The sequence below is a fragment of the Pinus tabuliformis genome, chromosome 7 (genome assembly GCF_031772625.1).
Source record: "Pinus tabuliformis cultivar Carrire ecotype Pingquan chromosome 7, CPIR1, whole genome shotgun sequence".
NCBI classification, from domain to species: domain Eukaryota; kingdom Viridiplantae; phylum Streptophyta; class Pinopsida; order Pinales; family Pinaceae; genus Pinus; species Pinus tabuliformis.
In genome coordinates this window covers 360,026,997-360,042,849 of record NC_142293.1, presented here as the reverse complement: position 1 = coordinate 360,042,849, position 15,853 = coordinate 360,026,997, and the positions used below count along the sequence as shown (strand labels likewise).

The following is a 15,853-nucleotide window of genomic DNA, read 5'->3' as shown; positions in this document are numbered from 1 at the left end:
TAATTGCAAAATGATCAAAGTACCTTTTGAATAGCAGCTCACCTTCATCCAAGTTTCAATGTCAGATGGTGAGAGGCACATCGTCGATGCAAATGGCAAAGGGATATGATATATCATTGTCTAATGTTGGTTAGAAGGGGTTGTTGGTTGTTTCGCTGAACAACTGGCTGTCAAATGTAGGAGAAAAAATTTCTACTATGGGGTTTCCCATTTTGGTGGGCAACGAGACCGATAAGCACTGACAAAACACAAACGAGATAGAAGTGGAGGGCACCATGGAGAGAAAAAATTTCTACTATGGGGTTTCCCATTTTGGTGGGCAACGAGACCAATAAGCACTGACAAAACACAAACGAGATAGAAGTGGAGGGCACCATGGAACAACAATGTAGCGAGAGCACTGAAGACAAATTTGCCTTTGATACAAACGTTACAAGAAAATAATGCAGATAATAATTATTATTATTGCATAAGAATATGAATTGATGATTACAATATCACTGGGATGGTGTACTATATAGCATTGATTGGTCATGAGTGAGAGGGTACGATATGCACTCTTTACTAACTAAATATTTATTAGTTATTGTTTTATTTATAATATTACTTATTAATTAGTTATTATTTTATTTGTAACATAAGATGATAATTTTATGACTCCATTTGTGTGCAATGACTCCTACCTTCAAGGACATCTTTCAAGCCTTTGTCATTGTGTTCCCTTTGAAGAAGTTAGAACCACAACACTTAAATGAGAAGTCGAACAAGATCTAGTTTCAAAGGTGGGCAATCTCAAGAATTTATGGTAACAATGGCCACAATAACACCTGTGATCAAGTTTCATTCACCTCGATTAAGAGATTTGAAGGATGATTGATCAAACCCATTAATATGTCAGTTTAATGGGCCTTCGGCCTCTATTGATGCACTCATCAAATTGATCAAAGAAATTTGAGTCAACAAGCCTAAGGTTAGACTAGTCCTTAATACATAAATTGTAAAATGTTTGGCATTAATTTTTAAAAATGTTCAAGTTTCTATTTGTAAGGATTTAAAATTTTAATGTAAAAGAATTTTAACCTATAGCATTGGATGAATCATTTTTAGAACAAAAAAATGAAAATAGCTATTCTTTTTTTGGGTAAAAAGCATCAAAAATTAGCCCTGAAATTTTTTCTCTACTTGAAACTACCTTCTCCAAAGAAGACAAGAAACAAATGATTTTAAATAAAAAACCTAGTAAGCATAAGCATTTCCCTTCCGCCCTCGACACCCATTTTAAACACAAGAATGCCTTCAATTTCTTCAGGTTCAATATAGGTAAAGATATTTTATAGAAAAAAAATGGAAATTAGCTAATCTTCTTTTGGGAAAAAGCATGGAAAATTAGCCCATGGGAAAAATGTAGCCCCTAAATTTTCCTTCATTGAAACATTCTTCTCTAATGAAGTCAAGAAATAATCAATTTTAAGTACGCACCCTAGTTTGCGATGCATAAGCATTTTCCTCCCACCCTCGACACCCAATTTCACTCTTGATAAGAATGGTTTCAATTTCTTCAACCTTGATATGGGTAAGACTCCTAAGGATTCCTTTTACTTTTGGGTAGATAAGGTGCTTGCCCACAATGGGAATCTCCACCTCAAATTCATTGTTGACCATTGTAACAAGGACGAAGAGGGTATGTTTTCCTTCACTTGAATCTGCATAAACATAAACCTAAGTAAAGGGCTTCTCGATAATATTTTGCTTGAATGGACAAATATCAAAACTACAATTTGACTTATTCCCAAAAGCATTCTATGAATCAAATAGAATAAGCCCTAAAGAGATGTTTCACCACACAACTCAAAATATAATATACATAAATATATATTACATCGTCATTATAATAACAATTAATCACAAACTTTCAGCCTCATGACCAATCAATGAGTATTTATATCATCACAAGAGCTCATGTAACATCATCATTCGACACATTAAATACATTTATCCTATATGTAGTTCTCAATGGTCTTGTTTCATTGGATGCTTTTCCATATCTAGTTATTGAACCACAGTGTTCATAACATTTATCTAGGTACTCAAGAGTTGTATGAAGACAAGATGGTTAAAAAGCATCAAACTCTTCAATTTGCCAATATAGTATTGTCTGAATAGTCACCATCTTATTAACATGCTTAGAGCATCAATACCCCTTCTTTAAGTCAATAATTTTGATCAAAGTCAACCAACTCCAACTAAGATTCTATTAAACAATGTTATTTCTTCGTTTATATGTTTCTTCAAATCAATTATATTTGTTTTCCATCTTTATTTGAATGTATGTATATATTCCCCAATATTAGAATTAACATTTATTTTCCATATTGTTTGATTGTCAAGGTATTTTCTAAGGTGCTACCCAAAATTTAACTCAATCTTCTAAGTGATAATCTATATACCAATATACAAAAATGCCAATATATAAAATTATGAAGCATGAATGTAGTTCCCAAAACCCAACGAGAACTCTTCCAATGATGTGACTACTTCATCAAATTAAGATCCAAAAAAACGTATAGCTTTAAAGGAGGGACAATACTAATATGATTGATTTCATCAACACCTATGCTTCACCAAATATATACTATATGGGTAATATTAATATATATATATGTATATATAGTAAACACACACACACACATAATTAAATGTGCAAACAAATTTTCCTTTAGATATTATATGTATCAATAAAAAGAGATATATGTATCTATAAGAAGACATTTGATTATATGTGTATATATGTCTGTATGTGTTTACTACATATGAATATCTATATATATATATATATATATATATATATATATATATAACCTACTTATATATGCCATCACCCATTAATTAAAAGGAAGGGCAATATATATCACTTTATATATACATATATATTAATTAAAATTAAAAAGAAAGAAACCATGATTGAGTGTGTGACAACCATATAAGATTATATATGTAATATATCATACCTATATATGCCACCATATATTAACCATACAAGAGTGACGCAAACCCTATTGATTTTACCCAGTCAATTGAAACCCCACTCTCGGTAATTGAGACAACCCATGGTTGCAAAGGTAAAGATTGTTTTTACATTATGAATATTGAATGAATCTATTCGACAACTTGGGAAATACAAAATAAATTCAATTTGTCAAATACCAGCAAAGGTTAAGAAGTGTAATTTTTAATTGATTTAACAAAGGCATTATAATATCATTATTTCATTCTAATGTAATTCAAGACTTGTCAGAGAAACGCATGAGAATCACTTCAACTTTGTACAATGATTCAATAAAAGATATAAATAACAGATATCTAGTAATTCACTATCCATGTGATTCCATATTATCAACAAATTGGGTAAGGGCAATTCATTATAAATCCAACATACAATGACTCAATATAAATACAAGATATCTAATGGTTGAAACGTGCTAAGGAGCAAATGAATTGGCAAGGAGAAATGCTACGCCATTCATTCTCTTGGTATTAATGAAATGATGGCTTGGTATTGATGAAATGATCTTCGTACAAGGACTCCTACCCAAGAGTGAAGGTGCAGCTTTTGCATGGAGAAGGATAGGGGATTGTAGGTTGCACAAAAACAGTAGACCCGTTGCCAAGGAGGGCATATTAAAGACAGCAAGATGAGGCGGATGGAATTAAGAGAAGGCATAATGAGCTTAGTCAAGCTACTCCTCAAGCTCCATCTAACATTGAGCCAAGGGTTGTAGTTGAAGAAAGGAAGAGGAGAGTCAGTGCCACTCAACAACATGAACAACCAGCATCCAAAAATACCAGAGGGGCATCCCCTTCAATTCAAAATAACAGAATTGCTAAATTGGTGAATGTGCAAGCGAGAGAAGAAACTAATTCCAGAGTGGCTAGGTGCATTTATGCATGTGATATCCAATTCAATGTTGTTCGCTCTCCTTACTGGAAAAATATGATAAAGGCAATTAACAAAGCTCCTCAAGGGTACAAGGGGCCCAACTATGAGAAAGTCAAAACTCAACTTCACAAAAATGAGAAGGAGCTTGTAGAGGATATCTTATCACCAATTCATTCTTCTTGGAGTAGCTCTTGAGTTACCATAGTCTCAGATGGATGGACAGATACAAGGCGCAGACAATTGATAAATATCATTGCCACTTCCCCCAAAGGAGTAATGTTTATAAAGGCAGAAGCCTACTCAGGAGAGGTAAAAGATGCACAGTTCATCGTTGATGTTATTATAAAATCTATTGAACAAATAGGGCCTAACAAGATGGTGAAAGTTATCACGGATAATGCATCAGTTTGCAAAGTTGCAAGTTTAATTATTGAGGGGAGGTATGACCACATCTTTTGGACACCCTGCATTGTCCATAATCTGAACCTGATCTTAGAAAAGATCAACAACAACTTCCATGGATAAAGGAAATCACACGGGAAGCAAGGGAGATTGTTAAATTCATCACCAACCACCACCAATCTCAAGCAATATTTCGAGAGTACTCCAAATTGGAGTTCTTAAAAGATGTTGAGACAAGATATGCCTTAAACTTGTGTCGCCTTGTTCAGGTTCATCATGCATTAGTTTCTATGGTGGTGAGTCAACTTCGGGTTGAGTGGAAATAAGCAAATTCAGAGTGGGGATATATGGTGCGTAAATTGTGCCTTGATGAGGATTGGTGGAGCAAGATAGATTTCTTGCTAAAGTTCACAACCCCTGCATTCAAGCTTCTTCGAAATGCTGACACTGACCAACCTTTCTTAGGAGAGGTATATGATGGCGTGGATTCCATGGTTGAGAAAACTATGGCAATCATTTCACAAGAGTCCACAACTTTTGTTTGTTGAGGATCATTTTGCTAATTTAGTCAAGAAAATCATTGTTGATAGGTGGAACAATTTCAACACTCCATTGCACACTTTAGCACATGCCTTGAACCCCAAATTTTAGTATGATGAGCTTATTGCTCAAAGCAATGGGAAGAGGAATGCACCCCATAAGGATAGAGAGGTGGCTAATGGGGTGAAAAAAGCCCTTATGAGAATATTTCAATCTCATCTCCACAGGGAGGTAAAGGAAGAATTTGCTAGTTTTGTTGCAGGATTAGATGATCGTGTAGATATATCAGCTTTGGAGGAGAGAAGCGCCATGAATCCAGTTAGGTGGTGGATTTGTCATGGAGCAAATGGTGTACATTTGCAAAACCTTGCCATTCGTGTTCTTTCACAAGGGGCAAGCTCTTCATCAGCAAAAAGGAATTGGAGCGCCTATGGTTTTATTCATTTCGTGGAGCGCAATAGGTTGGGCTCACGAAAGGCAAAGGATCTTGTTTATGTGCACTCCAACCTTCGCCTTGCATGTTGTAGGGGTCCATTATACAACAGTGGTCCTTCTAAAGAAAGAGATGTGGATTCAGAAAGTTTTGATTTGGATCTTTCTCTTGCTGCCGTGAATATTGAGGTCCAGCCTGGAAGTGGAATTGGCCCATCATCTTCTTCAGCAACACCATCCACTGTTGAGCATGTTTTTGCTTCTATGTTTGATGAGGATTAGTCTTTTGTCTTTATAGTTCTTGCAGCGTCATAGTCTTTATTGTACTTGCAGCCTCATATATATAATAAAGGCTGATTTAAAGATTAGGATATATAATAAAGGTTGATTTTGGATATTCCGATATTGCTATTTTTATTATGTGATCACTCATGAGTAAATGTGATGTAAATTTAATCATAATGTTTAAACTTTAAATGTAATAAATTATAATGTATCATGTATGCTTTATGATTGCACATAACATTTCTTAAATGTCCTAAATTCTAATATATATATATATATATATCGTGTTTCCCCGTTTCGAAAATTTAGGGGGGCCCGTTTCTGAAACTTGTACATGTTTCCCCGTTTCGTGCAACTTGGCAATTATTTATTATTTGGAATATTTAGAATTAAACAATTTATATTTATTTTAAATTACTATGCCATTTTAATGTAGGGGTGATATGGTCACATTTATTAGACTAAGGGTTGATTTTTTCCTAGAGAGTTCGGTATTGATTCAATGGATAATGGTGTGACTTTTCAGGGCAATAAGCAAAACTTAGCAATTCCTCAGACCAAGGATCCATAAGGCAGTCCAACCTTTAGCTATGCTAATTAATAAATTAATATAAATCATTAATTTGGAGTTTTGACCAGTCGTGGTTGTCTCCACACTGGTGTGGTCGTCAAGGTAAACAAGAGGAGTGTTACAATATTTCATATGCTCTCATTTGCAAGAAAGCAGTAAGCAAGTAAACACATGTTATAACTTATAAGGATGTTGTCTTTGTACAAAAAGACAAACCCAATCTATCCAATCCTTTTTCCTACACTATGATAACCTCCCAATCATGTGCATTAAGCCTTGGCTTGAGTTTGACTACTTTTCTTACCTCCTTTGGTCCCAATAGCATTACCAACTCATCACCTTTGCAACTCCATACATTACCCTCTTATGTGCTTCCATCACTCTTACACATCACTCTCTTATATAGTACTACTATGTTCAAGTTCTGACAATATTATTCTTTTAGTGAATTCGCATCCACTAAATGTCACTCTCCTGTGCCCTACTTCATTCAAGATGCTTGACTGTTGTGGCCTAAGTTCCATGAAACATGGAAGTTCTTCAAACAAGAAGCCCTGGAAACATGAACTTCCCCCCGCCCCCCCACACTGAAAAAAATGGAGATGTCAAGAGAAATGTCACACACACACACGCACACATTTTCCATGTAACCAAGAGTAAGGTGTTCTTCAGGGCTCAAGGCTTTTCAACAACAAGGCTTGAAACCATTACAACAATATAACCAATATGAGTTCAACATGACACTTGTGAGAATAGAACCTGGGTGGGGAGGATATCAATCATTAACCTCCCACGATAAACCTAATTGACAATATAATTTTTTTACAAATAACAAATTATATTGCACAAACAAATAAAAAACATAAATTACATTTTGGAAGGAAAATTATGTCTATATTAACTAGTATAGATGATTACATGATGCAAAATCCAAAATTAGCCTTTAAAAATGAGTGTATGCATCCAAGATTCCAAAATCAGCCTTTATGCATGGGCTATACATCCAAAATCAACCTTTATACACGAGGCTTTATGTGCTGAAAATGAAATTAAAAGTACAAAACTAGGATAAGATACTTTTTCAGCAGAACTAGAGAACAGATTGGAAGAGGAGGATCCACATTCGGGTGCATCACACCAAATATTGAGTTAATTAGTTTTGGTAAGTAATTTGAGAAATTTCAGTGGTATATTAAGGATTTTTTTGGGCCATAGAAGGGCAACACTCTATTCTTAGGCACTTGGGTGGGCCCGCACAAACAGCTACGAAAACACAGTAGATCTGGACCAAAACGCTGACAGCCATACTGTACAGCATTACCAAAACGTGACACTCATAATTCACTCATATCCAAAAGGCAAACCAATTCCATAAAATGTACTCAACAATGTTCATATGTATTTACTATTATGTTTGGGTAGTGACACTAAAATTATGTTTTTTAGAGGACCTTTTTATACCCATAAGGTAACAAACTCTCTATGTTAGAAACACGTTAACTCAACTATGTACTTGATATATAATGCACATAGTGCACAAAAGTATATTAATGGCATGTATATCTGTGCTAATCCGTATGCCTCATTATTTTGGTCCCCATAATACCTCATCACTCTTATTACGTATACATAACTATATTGCTCATATTAATGGCTATTTGGGAGCTAATAAACACACCACCAAAATTCAAAATTTTCATAATTTAAATTAATGTGTATTAGAAAATAAAATTCCATGCACTCCTGAAACATAGATGTTAGAAATGAAAATTATATGTGAACATTAAGCATATATTTCAAAGAGAAAATCTCCTGTTAAAAATTTTAGTGGACTAAGTGTTGGACATTGGGTTCAGTGCTCCCCATGTGTTTCACAACATGGACTAACTGCCTCTCGTGGATCCTAGCTCTGGCAATTGTAGGAGGAGACTAATGCCTGCGGGTTTTGGTCTAACGGCAATCGTGATTCCAACAAATGGTATCAGAACAATAGGTCTCAAGTTCGAAACTCACCCGTGTGTTCAGCACTCCCCGTGTGTTCCGCGACATGGACTAACCAACCCTTGTGGATCCTAACTCTAGCGATTGTAGTGAAGACTAATGCCTGCAGATTTTGATCTAACGGCAATCGTGATTCCAACACTAGGTTAGGATTTATGAACTGGGGTTTTTTGCCTTTTTTCCTTTAAAAAATAGAACAAATTCACCTTAAAATTTGGCTTAAAATTAAGCTTTAAGTTCGACTTTGATTGAAGGCTTGAAGCTTAGTAAATTTCAGCTTTCAAGCTTGAAATTTGCCAAATGCAGTGCCTAAGCAAATCACTGCTTTATGATTCTGAATAGCTACCCATTTGTTGTCCCCTTTAGATGCGGCTACTTGTGCCCAGGCCTTCCTAATCTCCTCAAGTTGGAGACACATAAGATCATCATCTTCAAATATATCAAATGTCTCATGAATAAAAGCTTGACCAATCTGTAAGCAGATAGGATCAAGGGAGACCATGGGCTCTTGCCACTAAATTGTTGTAAATGTATATAGCAAGGGAAAAGCTAAGTGAACCAGGAAATGTGAGAGACTATTCATATTCTAAACTGACTCTTCATGTTGCTCTTCACTAAAGACTAATTAAAAGGTGTGTTAAGGTAATCTCCTCAATTTGGTGAAGCAATCCTCATCACCAAATATATCAAGTGTCTCGTGAATAAAAGCTTGACCAATCTGTAAATAGATAAAGGATCGAGGGAGACCACAGACTCTTTGCCATTAAATTTGTTGTAAATGTATAGAAAAATTGCAGAAGCTAAGTGCACAGCAAGTGTGAGAGACTCTTCATATTCATCTTAAGTCAATCTAGCATTAATCTGACATTGGAACTAACCTAAAGAAAATGTTAACTTACAAATGAAACAAAAAAACAAAAACAAAAACTGGACAAAAGCTTACCGATTCAGTGTGACCCGTCAAAGAATGGACTAGGCTACCATCAACTGCATTCCACACACATATCCTGCAATCTGGAGGAAAACAGAAACAACAAAAATGAACAAATCATTTAAAATATATATATATATGTTTCAGTAAACAGAACATTATTATAGATTATATGCATTGCATGGTGGTGGGCATGACAGATTACAAAGAACCCAACAAAAGAATTTCAACAAAAAAAAAAACTAAGCAAGTCCTAGACTTTATTGTGATGGTATTCAATATTTATTCTCAACATACAGAAGCAGACACATATAATGACAAGTAAAAGAGATTCTCTTTGATAAGTATCCGAGTACATGGTCCAGAGTGCTTAGAGCCTAGCAATATGATGCCTTTTGTGAGTTCATTAAACAAGTTAAACTTGGAAAAAAGGTGTTTCATCCCAAGATTTAAAAATCAACCTTTATCCTACTTGAGTAGGACGTGTGAAAACTTCTGCATGACATCAGCAACCTTTACAGAGAATTGTAAGATAAATATGTTTTGGAAGATTTAATCATAATAACATTCTATGCTATGTGAATATTATCTGATAACTCTTCAAGATCTGCAAATATTTGAATTGAATTATGTATGAACATATTATCCCCTATTTCATAACCTTTTTATGTGCAACAAGTGGAATATGAATCCATGAGTCATAAAAGAGAATGGGGACTTCAAAGAACACAGTGATGGAAAGATGTCATTGTAAAAAGCTCATGACTTGGCTGTACTACAGTTTTTTTATTATATCTTCTGAGATTTATGTTCCTACAAATGTAAATATAAGCATGGAAAAAGCAGGGTTCAGAAAGCCAGTTGGTTAGAGATCAACTTACTTACAGACTCGCTGCCACTTGTATAAAGTTGAGCTTTGTTACACAAGGTTAATCAGAAAAGAGATGCCACGATTTCGAAATTTTAGAATTATTAAGGAAAAAGTTAGCAATATTGGAGCAATCCAAACAAAAATACGCTAATAGCGGTATACATTTCCATCTGCCACAAAACAACAAGAAATATGGAAAAAGGAAACAGCTCCAGTTATGCAAGTTAATGAGGGGTATTACAATGACTGAAGCAAACAGCATTGCCAGAAACTCAGTCAGAAAATATCAAAAATAGAAAAATACGTGATGGAGAGGATAATAACATAATAAGAAAGTGCACTCACAAGTGTCATGACCAACACTGAAGTTTAGAATCTTGGGTTCTCTATTGTTTTTCTCAAGGACACTGACTCTTTAGTATTTCATACTCTCTCTATGAATTATGTGTTAATAAACTATATAACCAAATGCATGCCACTGAATGGGTGCCAATCTCTGTTGCATAAAACTCCAAAACTGCTGACATAGCAGTACTGGAAACTCACAGAAAAATGAAAGCAATTCAGAAACTTCTCTGAAACACCCAAGTAACTGTGAGGGGCATGGAAACCATAGGAAGTGTAAAAAGCCCTAATATTTGGGAAATGGAGATGAATTAACCTCTAATTTGTTTCTGAAGTTAATTACAAAGTAACTTACGCAAGATAATGTGTTATTTTTAAAAAGAACACATACATATATATAGTTATATTTATATTTATTTGTATGTCTCCCCCGACATACTCATTTGGGGGGTCAAGTTTCAAGGCATTCCCATTTCTGAAACCAAAACATTTTTCCATCTTTCACGCCACCTAGGTATCATAGATATATGTAGTGTCTAAATGATACCAATCATCAACAAGCTCTAAAATTGTTAGCTCTTCACCACAAACTACATTTCTGTAGCCACACAATCTTAACCATTATTGCAGCAAGCACAAAACAATTATCCAAACTCCAGATAATCATGTTTACAGCAAGTTCAAAACAATTATCCAAACTCCACACAATCTTACCCATTATTGCAGCAAGTACAAAACGATTATCCAAACTCCACACAATCATGTTTACACCCCGTGGAGTAGGAAGCAACCTCTGTCGTGGTCCTCCTCGGGGTGGTTGAGGAGGCATAGGCGGGGGTGGAACCTTCAAGTGATATGCTCTTGTCCAACGGCCTACCCTGCCCTGCAACCATATAGAAAAGATGTTAAAAGTTACTGACAATTATTACGTTAAACGGGATCAAGATAAGCATGTAGTATACACTATAAAGAATGCAAAAGGCAAGTCATATATATTATTTTGTGAAAAATGGGAGGGATTAAGGAAGGCAATAAATTATATTGACGTCCACTGCTAAGAAAGAAGCAGTGAAAAGGACTTCTAGATTACAAATATGTGCCCATAGTCAAGAAAGTGAATTGAGAATACCAATCAAAGAGTAAATTTAACGAGAAGGTAGAAGGGAAAAATTTTAAAATTTTAAAGGAAAATTCAAAAAGGTAGATAAGGGAAGTACTGAAAATTTCAGACAAGTCTAGAGTAAACTCACATGATATCTACGTGATCTGGGGATCCAAATTATAGCACTACCATCCCGAGAGCAAGTAACAATATTGTCATGGGTAAACCTGACGAACAGAAAGGCCATTTATTATGTGCTACAGACATAAAGGAACAAAACACTGACCAAGTAACTGCGAAGTATCCTGCCAAATATTGTACTTGGTTATAATATTACTCTGTAAATACAAGCATGACACAAACACAACTGCCAGTGATGTCACAATGATAGAAACAGTGAATATGTTTGGAAAATCTTATAAGCAACTACAACTTCAGAACTTCATACAAGGCATTCTATGAACTGTCAGTAATAACAAAAAATTCACAGTAACCTATACATAACTTCTTGCAACTAAAACTTAGACTGTTGAAAGTACAAACCATGAATTTTTGAACTTTGGAAAGTTTTCTTCCTTTGTGCTGTCAGCTGAAAATGATCTAGCTGGGACTGCAGAACCACTTGGAGATATAAAAGGGAAAACCAAAACTCGGCTCATTAGATCATTTTTTAAGTACAATCAGTGAAAGAAAGAAATTTATTATGTAATATAATTATAAGCAGAAGCTACCTAAACTGTACGTAGTTGACATCATTTTCATGACCCGCAAGAATATCCAACTCATGATTAGGCTGATTAACGACCTCATCACTCCTCTTGCAAGCACTCCAGACCTGATAGAAAAAGTACTATTATATATAAATATTCAAGTAAGCCAGCAAAATTCCTGCTGATTTGCTGTTTTATGTCAACTGCATGCAATGGAATGATATAATTGAAACCTAAATTAAATAGGCTGACTACAGCTCTACCCACCATAGAACAGATTGTACTAAGCTTGTAACAGTTTAAAATCATTTAGTGACATACCCTTGCCAGTGTGTCAGAACTGCCAGTAACAAAAATAGTTCCATTAGCATTAAATGCACAGCAAAGTATCTGATTTCCCCGCTGTCCGGAAAACTGAGCTGGATCATTGACCTTCGCACCATTAGGTTTTGCACCTATAACAGAACATGATTTAACACTTACATGTTCAAGAGTTGGCATGTAAGAAAAAAGCAACAAGGCAGCTTATCTCACCTGCTGTATTTTCTTCCGGCTTTGGACTATAGACTCGTGGATTGATATGGAAGTCTCGAGCATCCCAGATCCGACATGTTCCATCATCAGATGACCTAAAACGGACAAGATTTCCAAATGTCAACTGTAAGACCCCACCACTTCACAAAACCGGCATAAACTCATAAAGGTTACCTTCTATTCACATAAACAACAAAAGCTCTTAATTAGATACATCAAAACCTATCTTCACAAATAAGATGCTTCAAGATGGTTCACGAGATGTGTTGTGTATGTGATTATATGAAGAATAATCACAAGTATGATTTGAAAAAGGAATGATTGCCAAGCAGGTTGATTAATCTCAGCTAATGTTTTACAAAAATAAAATTAGAAAATTAATCCCTACAACTCAAGGGGAAAACTTGAAAAGCCATATTTGTATAAATGAAAAGAAAAAATACAAAACACCCTTATGAAATATGGCCATGTAAAAAGTTTATTTGCATAAATGGAAGGAAGGGTGTGGCAAACAACCTTGTGAAATATGATCTTGTAAAATTAGAGTGATTTTTTAAGGGATAGAAGGAAACCTGGTACTCGTGTAGGTTTGCCAGTAAAATAACTCTAATGTTACTGTTTACAGTGTACACGATAAAGAGTCGATTTGCCAGAGTGTACAGTATAATAATAAACAAGGAATGTAATTGCCATGCTACATAAAGTGTCAGCATGACAATGCAAGTAAGAGATCAGATATACTAAGGCAATACGAATTGCCTGAATAGTGAGTCTGATATAATGTTGAAAGAGACGAAGCTGCCATGATACCTGAAATGATAAAATCTAATGATTCATCTAGAGATGTTTTAATATCACTAAATTGATAAATTAAGAGTGTAACCAAACAATTCAAATCCAAAATAGATACTGGGGAACAAAGGTACATGGATGTTGGCACTGCAGAGTTTGTACTCATCATCTAAACCACGAAAAAATAAGTTAGTCTCTATTCACTTAAAAGTAGAATTTCCGCAATTCACTTAAAAGTAGAGTTTCCGCAATTCACTTAAAAGTAGAATTTCCTCAATTCACTTAAAAGTAGAATTTCCTCAATTCACTTAAAAGTAGAATTTCCAACCTTTGACTAAATACATATGCCCCTTTGTTTGATCTGAAAAAAGGAATCAATCACTGCAAGCAATTCATTAACACATATCCATGACGAAAATTGTGGAAAAAAATGTATACCTCATAATACAGAGTTGCCAGAGTTTTCAGTCACCATAAGTTTCAACCAAGTTCGCAGTGCATCTGACAAAATAAAAAGAAATACAACATCCTGCTTGAATAGCCACAGATTGCTGAGCTGGTTTCTCCAATTACTTTCATGCTCATCTTTATAAAGAGTGACCATTTAACATGCAAGGATGGCCTGCATTATTGTTCAATTGCCTAAGTAACAGGACAAGGCCCCCATGGGCACCATCTCCATATCCCACATGTTGTCCATGGACACACTAGAAGTTAGAACACATCTTAAACACAGGACATGTCCCAATCACATGTCGGACACATGCCCTAGCTGTGTCCTACATATCTGACAATAGAAAAACGTTTTCACTCTTATTTTCTCGCATTCAGTTGTATGGAAAAAGCACTTACAGTTTCAGACCAGTACAATTGAGATTTGAAGGGATTCTAAGCATTTTGTAAATATTCTATTTTCTAAAAAGAAATTATCTTTAGGTCTATTTAATTTTTTTGTATTTATAATGTAATGTGTAATATTTTTAATATATATAATTTTCTTGAGTGTGTGACTCTCTCTCTCTCTCTCTGTATATATATAAACCTGTCCTCTTTCTAGGGTCAAAGTGTCCCATGTCCTCATGTCATGTGACTTAGCCTCAATATATGTTAGTCACTGATGGTAAGTGCCTTTTATTTTAGGTAAATATTGAAGGTTATGCTTTCCTATCATCGTCAATCATCTAATCTTGCCTATTAACTTTTTCAATAATATTCATGCCCTTTATCATAATATCATATCCAAACTTTTCAAGTCATCGCAAGCCTTCGGGAAAGATATGACACTGTTGAATGTTTATGGCCCTTTCAGACAACTATAGATTTTCAACATGGATCATGTACAAAGTGGATTGGTTGTATTTTGGGTTGTGATTCTGGTTTTTTAATTAGAAAATTGGAAGAAACTAGTCTATTGGGTTTTGGACTTTCCTAGCTAACCATCTCCCTCTTGGAGTAACAGGAGAGACAGAGAAGCCAGAATTGCTTGAAGCCTTCTTAGATGAAGCCATAAAGATCAAACGATGGTTCACCATTTTTTTTTGGAAGTGGACTTTCCTAGCTAACCATCTCCCTCTTGGAGTAACAGGAGAGACAGAGAAGCCAGAATTGCTTGAAGCCTTCTTAGATGAAGCCATAAAGATCAAACGATGGTTCACCAACTTTTTTGGAAGGGGGGAACTCTGATCATAATCCTGTGGTGTTAGAAGTGGCAATGCAAAAGTGAAACCTGCCCATCTATGAAAATCTGCTCAACTTCAAAAGAAAAACAATGGAGACGTGAGAGCAAGGCATTATGGTTACAGCCTACAGGGCTAAAGATGAAAACACAATTCTTTAACAAGTATGCAAACTGTACAAATATAAACTTTGTTTGAAAAATAGGTAAGGGTGATGGTACCTGAGCTACAAATTTCAAGCACATGGAATTTGAAGGTGTAAAACATTTTTCCTTCCTTTTCAAGCAAAACAATAGTGCTACAATAGCAGAGGTGATCAGGCTGTCAAACCAATCCCTAGTTTCGTCAGTGAGAAAGATAATCAGGTGCTAATAAAAAAGGTTGGGAAAGAAGAATTGTATTAGACTCTGAGTTTTCAAAAGGACAAAAATTCGGGGCCTGATGGACAACTAGTGAATTTTCCTTGCACTGTTATGATTTTATATAGGAAGATTTACAAAGACTGTTGAAGACTTGAGAGAACTTGGATTCTTGGACAGAAGACAAATTCATCAGGCAATTGGGGTAGCACAAGAATACATGCATTCAATAATGGTTAAAAAGCAAAGATGATGGTGATGAAACTGGACCTGTCCAAAAATTATGACAGGGTAAGTTGACTTTGCATTAGACTTATTCTCATTTCTTTAGGCTTTGTCATCAGTTTGTTTTTTGGATAAAAAAG

At 35.1% G+C, this 15,853-nt stretch overlaps 1 protein-coding gene across 2 annotated transcripts in view; it reads right to left on the bottom strand.

The window, feature by feature from the left end:
- Positions 1-15,853, bottom strand: part of LOC149247437 (uncharacterized) — a 135,747-nt gene that overhangs the window by 84,684 nt on the left and 35,210 nt on the right. Inside the window, exons 9-15 of one of the 2 annotated variants that reach the window (XM_089458215.1) lie at positions 12,662-12,756; positions 12,449-12,546; positions 12,149-12,252; positions 11,961-12,038; positions 11,566-11,644; positions 11,030-11,198; positions 9,112-9,182 (exon numbers count right to left, since the gene is read on the bottom strand). In XM_089458215.1, the coding sequence (XP_089314341.1) occupies positions 9,112-9,182; positions 11,030-11,198; positions 11,566-11,644; positions 11,961-12,038; positions 12,149-12,252; positions 12,449-12,546; positions 12,662-12,756 (694 nt within the window). Of the gene's footprint in view, positions 1-9,111; positions 9,183-11,029; positions 11,199-11,565; positions 11,645-11,960; positions 12,039-12,148; positions 12,253-12,448; positions 12,583-12,661; positions 12,757-15,853 lie in introns of both variants that reach the window. The other variant, XM_089458214.1, reaches the window with a different exon arrangement.